This window comes from Alligator sinensis, unplaced genomic scaffold (assembly GCF_000455745.1).
Source record: "Alligator sinensis unplaced genomic scaffold, ASM45574v1 scaffold181_2, whole genome shotgun sequence".
Taxonomy (NCBI): Eukaryota; Metazoa; Chordata; order Crocodylia; family Alligatoridae; genus Alligator; species Alligator sinensis.
The window spans coordinates 640206-645551 of record NW_005842429.1 but is presented as its reverse complement, the minus strand read 5'-3'; the positions used below and the strand labels follow the sequence as shown (position 1 = coordinate 645551).

The 5346-nt window shown below is 38.4% G+C and overlaps 1 protein-coding gene across 1 annotated transcript in view; it reads right to left on the bottom strand.

Moving 5' to 3' along the window:
- The window catches only part of STT3B (STT3B, catalytic subunit of the oligosaccharyltransferase complex), a 55193-nt gene extending 50798 nt beyond the window's left edge, over positions 1-4395 (bottom strand). Inside the window, exons 1-2 of the mRNA XM_006030206.1 lie at positions 4222-4395; positions 920-1207 (exon numbers count right to left, since the gene is read on the bottom strand). Coding sequence (XP_006030268.1) covers positions 920-1207; positions 4222-4386 — 453 coding nt within the window. The 5' untranslated portion in view covers positions 4387-4395. The remainder of the gene's footprint in view (positions 1-919; positions 1208-4221) is intronic.
- Positions 4396-5346: the final 951 nt, after the last annotated feature.

Sequence of the window (5346 nt, the reverse complement as noted above, 5' to 3'; positions counted from 1 at the left end):
GAAAGAGGCAAATTTGTGACATTCTTTGTCATAAGGTTTTGTGGTTCCATTTTCATGCCAAGACACCAAAACATACCAGAACGTTGCTATATTTAAATTTTAAATCTTGATATGTAATTTAATTTGACAGTCCTCTTAAGCAGCTTTTTAACACGCAGTAAGACATTGCTTTATCTTTTGCTTATCTGGCAGTTCATGAAAGCTCAAATTTTAAACAAATTTGACCAGGTGTGAATTTCAGTAATCATTAGCTTTATTTTTTGTATCAAAGTAGAGTGGTTGAAGGCTCCTCATTAACTCAGTAAATCATTCTGCTGTACTCTACAGTACAGAACAATGCTTTATAAAATACAGTGAATCTTTGTTTATCTTTAGTTTAACTGGTATGAGACACAAGAATATCTGCTACACTTGCAGTAAATGGCTATGTAATGGACTGTATGTGTGGCTCCCAATCTTATTCATGGTCTATTGTATTTGCTGTGTAGATTAAAAAAATTAGTTACAATTGACAAACACCCTATGGCTTAATCTTTGCCCGTTAATCATTTTGTTGCCTCACAGGATAAAAACCTCTCTCAAGCCATGCTAGCAAGTAGTGCGATTGAAAAATACTAGCTTAATGCTTCAAATGTAGCCACAGCCTGAAATACAAGAAAACCAATGTCTGCCTTAAAAATGTAAATCACTTATTACAGAACATCCCTTGTGTAGTAGCATAATGTGTTTATTTAATAAAATGATAAATGGTAGTGTGATGGAGGTCTCATTATATAACATTCTGGTACCTGTCCAATCCTACTTCAATCTTACGCTAGAAAGAATTAAAGAAAACTAAAGATCAAATATTTGGTGCTAAGGCAAAGATTGACAGTTAGGTTAGGTGTATTAAAAAAACATGGAATTTTCAACTACTTACCCACAAATAGTATGTGAACTGCAGTGCAAAAATAGCTATGCCTTCATTGTCAAAGGATCCTGCTACTGATCGAGATATGTAACCTGGTACTATAGCAATAAAACAGGCAGCTAAAAGCCCTGCTCCCTGGTTCCACAGTTCTCTGGTAAGCAGGAAAGTAGAAATAGCTGTAAGGCCGCTAAAAACTGGTGCTAGGAACACACATACATCTCTTATGTGGACTGTTATATTAAGCATATTTAAAATCCAATGTATAAGGCCTGCTGTCACCATCAACCCTGGGTACACCTAGGAGAGAAAAGAATATCAGACTATTAATGCAGGATTATAAAAAGCACTCATCCACTACTTGCATACAGTTTATAATAAAAATGTGCATTTCTTGGGTGAAATCAATTAAATGCAGAGAATGAGAAAAGAGCTTTTTAACCTTTCTTTAAAATGTATCTAACAGCAGCCTGCCATACTGCTTGCCATCCCCAAATGGTTTTCTGAACATACTGGCAATAGTCATTGCTTCCAAATAAACAACAAGGACACAAATGGTTAAGTCTTATCTACCCTCCAAGTTGTTAAAAGAAAGATGAACTACTGGTTCAGATACTGGACCAGGAGGTTTATATTTTATATCTAGCAAAATTGGTCAGAAAGTGTCAAGCCATCTACAAGTGCTTTAAAAAAAACCAAACAAACATTTCAAACAATGTTATGCATAATTTTCTTTGGTTAAACAGGTCTTAAAATTCTTATTTCTACCAGAGATTTTGTATGCAACTTCTTGCATACTGCTTAATCTTAAAATGCTTCCCCTTTTCTTCACACTCCCAAAGTAAGAAAATAGTAGCTTACATTTTTTTTCTGAGGACTGAAAGAATGTTTGTGAAAAATGACCTTTGAATGGGCAGTTTTCTATGTATTAATTTTAAAAGATTTTCAATAGCCTATAACTTGGGATATGAAATATCTTAAATCCTTTAGAACTGAATTAATATGCCTTCAATGAAAAGTACATCATGGATTTGTACTGATCTACTGAATCAAATATATATATTATGCAACATTAAAGAAGGCTAAAAACATTTTGGGTGTCTATACACATGCGCCAGGATAGAAGGGGGAACTGCTCTAATTAAAGCCCCCACAGCAACATGTGTATTCAGCATCCTGAACTTCAAAATGCTGGCAGGCGCACTTTAACTAAAACTCATTTGACTAGCTTAATTTAAAGCACCCCCGCCACCATTTTGAAACCCAGGGATGCTGAATGTGTGTGACGCAGAAGCTGCTGGAGCATGCTAATTAGTACACTTCAGATGCCTTGCAGCACACTTAATTAATCAAGTCTGCTCTGACGTGTGCTAATTAGCACGCATTGTAAGTCACATGTATAGGTACTCTTTAAGTAGTAGTTTTACTCTCCAACATTTAGCTACTTTGGGGATAAATGTAACAAAAATGCTTCTCTATCCCTACACATTAGAAGAGTAAAATAAATTTCAAATATCTTAACTGCTGCACAAGAAACAAAGTACAATTTTTCTGTTAAACAGACATGGGTGGTGGTAGTGTTACTTCTCATATCCTTAAGATATTTTTAGTAGATGAGTTGAGCCACAAAAGTTTAGTATGCCAAAACGTCCTATGAAATATGGTAGTAATTAATAAATATTATCTTAAAATAATCTTCTTAGTTTTAGTTTCTTCCAATAAAGAATTCAAAAAGTTATCCGGAGTTTACTAATTTTTAAGTACTGAATTATAATTTGATTTAATTTACTGCAGAATATTTCGTTAAATTCTACTTAAATGGAATTTTCCTATTATTAAAAAAAGATTCTTCAACAGGTTTTCTCTGTTGCATTTGCTTGGGTTACTCCTGTTCAACACTACAGGACTTCCCCTCAAGTAAACAACATATTACCACATTTACCTGAATCCAAGGTAACTTTAAATTTAAGATGACCCTCCAATAATTAGAGTCTACATATAGCAAATGTATAAAAGAATCTAATTATTGGAGGGTCATCTTAAATTCGTCCCCCCCCCCCCTTCTGCCACAGCATCAGGGCAAATAGTAGCTGGGGGGAGGGGGGCAGCTAGCCCCCTACTATATATGCAGCCTGAGCCCCTCCCCCCCAGTGCCAGTCCCTCCTGCTGCCCCCTGCCTGCCTTCCTATAGATTCACTTCCTGCCCCCAGCCCAGTTTCTTACCGTCAATAACTGTTTCAGCTCTATTTCCACATAGCCACGTGACACTGTCTGAGGGCAGGAACTGTTTTCCCAGCCCCCCAAACATACTGAATGTGGGGAAAAAAGCTTGTTTTGGGCACAAGTAAATGTGACAGACTACCATAGTCTGATGTCTTAAAAAAAAATTTTTTTTCTGCTCAGTAGCCCACATCCAAAGTAATCTCATTAACTTGTAATATAGTTCAGAAAATCTTTACATCTTCCCCATTTTTAACTTAAAAGTCTTTCAATAGGGGACTATCAACAGTATGTTCTAAAACACAAGAAATAATGTCCATTTAAAAATACACAGGATGCCTAGATCTTGTCTATATTATAGACCGGGGTAAGCAAAATATGACTGAGGAGGCTAGATCAACTTCCCCTTCTCTTCCCCCTCCACCCTCAGTTGGATCTGGCCTGCAGGGGGTGCCCACAAATCAAATGGATCTGGTCTGTAGCTGCTCTTGCAGTGCTCCGCATGGGGCTAAGCTCGGTGCTCCCACCCACATCCACAGCCCTGGTCAGCACATGCAGCTTCCAGTGGGGTTGTTCCCAGCTGGCTGGCTGGCTGGTGCTCAGTTCCCCTTGTCTCCAGCGGCAGTTCTTCCTCCAGCTCCTGCCCTACTCCAGACAGGCAGGAAGCTTCAGCCAGGCAACTCTTGCCCCAGTGTGTAGGGCTTTGGCTCCAGCTCCTAGCCACCTTCCACACACCTACAGATGGCTGCTCATCATGCTGGGTGGGCAGAGTGGGTGAGAGTTGGAGCCAAAGCCTGCCGGGGAAAGTGGAGCCCTATGTGCTGAGGCAGGAACCACCCAGCTGAAGCTTCCTCCCCACCTGGAGCAACATGACAGGGGCAGGAGCTGGAGGAGCTGCTGACATTGGAGGCAAGGGGAGCTGAACTACAAAGTACAAAGAGGACCTGCTAAATTCTTAATCAGAGAAGCTAAAAATTAGAATGTATCTAGTACTGCCCCCCCCAATTATACAGCATTCCATTTAGTTCTCCTTTAATTCTGTACTTTTACTGAATTTTTAAAAAACACCTTGAAACAATTATTTTTATACTTACAGTCCCACCTACTATTCTTCCCAGTGGATACCATGCTCTTTCATCAAACCAATTTAAAAATTCATAAAACCCATGGGATGCAAGGTGATGGGTTGATCTATAGTTAAACCTAGAAGAAAGGAAAGGGAAAACATTCAGAATAAAGCAAGTATTCCATATCAACATTAGTGCATCCCTCCTCTTTCTGTACATTGGGAAATATTTAGAAAGTCAATGCCCTATTCAAGCATCAAACCATAAATATAAATGAATAAGCAAATACAAACTTCATGATTAGCCTCTGTGCACACTGACATTTCTTTAGTTTTTAGAATTGATGTTCATGCTCGCATGCAGAGTATTATGTGCCTACCTTCTTTGAAAAACATTAAGATGTGTCAAAGTAATAAGTTTCTACTCTTTAGCCTTCACCTCTTTTCTTTAATCTCTGCAGCTTGAAAGCAGGTAAATCTTCATACATAATGAATTCAGATCATGGTAAAAGCTTTAAAAAGTCCTTCATTTGTAAACTACCCTACTTACACAAAAATAAGATGAACTTGAATAGAAGACAACCCACCAATAATTAGATTCTATATATGGAAAATGTACAAAGTTGTTAGAATTTTCAGGGTACAGAATCTAATTATTGGAGGTTTGTTTTGAATCTGTCACCCTCCCACTGCTACAGCAGCAAAAATAAATAAGGGGAAGGGCAGTCAGGTAGCCCCCTTATCCTCAGCTCCCCTACCTTCTTCCCTATCCTTACTATCAGATCCTACTCTAAGCATGTGGAAGTGAGGGACAAATTTGAAAACACTGACTTTGAAATAAACATGCCTGTAGTAATTTGCATATGGCCAAATTACTGTGGGTACCTACAGACTTAGTTTATCAGAATTCATGCATTTTCCCTTTTTTTGAAACTGCTGCAAGTTTTAGCACCGGTACTCCATAAACGCTCTTTTGAGCCGCACTTTGTTGTATCTACATATACAGCATGAACTATGCATGACATTAGTTCAAAGCCAAAAGGCTCAAGATTTACCATACAGTTCATTGGGCTGGCCCCAGCCAAGTCAACAGCATTTCAAGCCATTGTGACCCCATAGCTCAGCATGTGCCTGTATATTCCAGATAACTCCC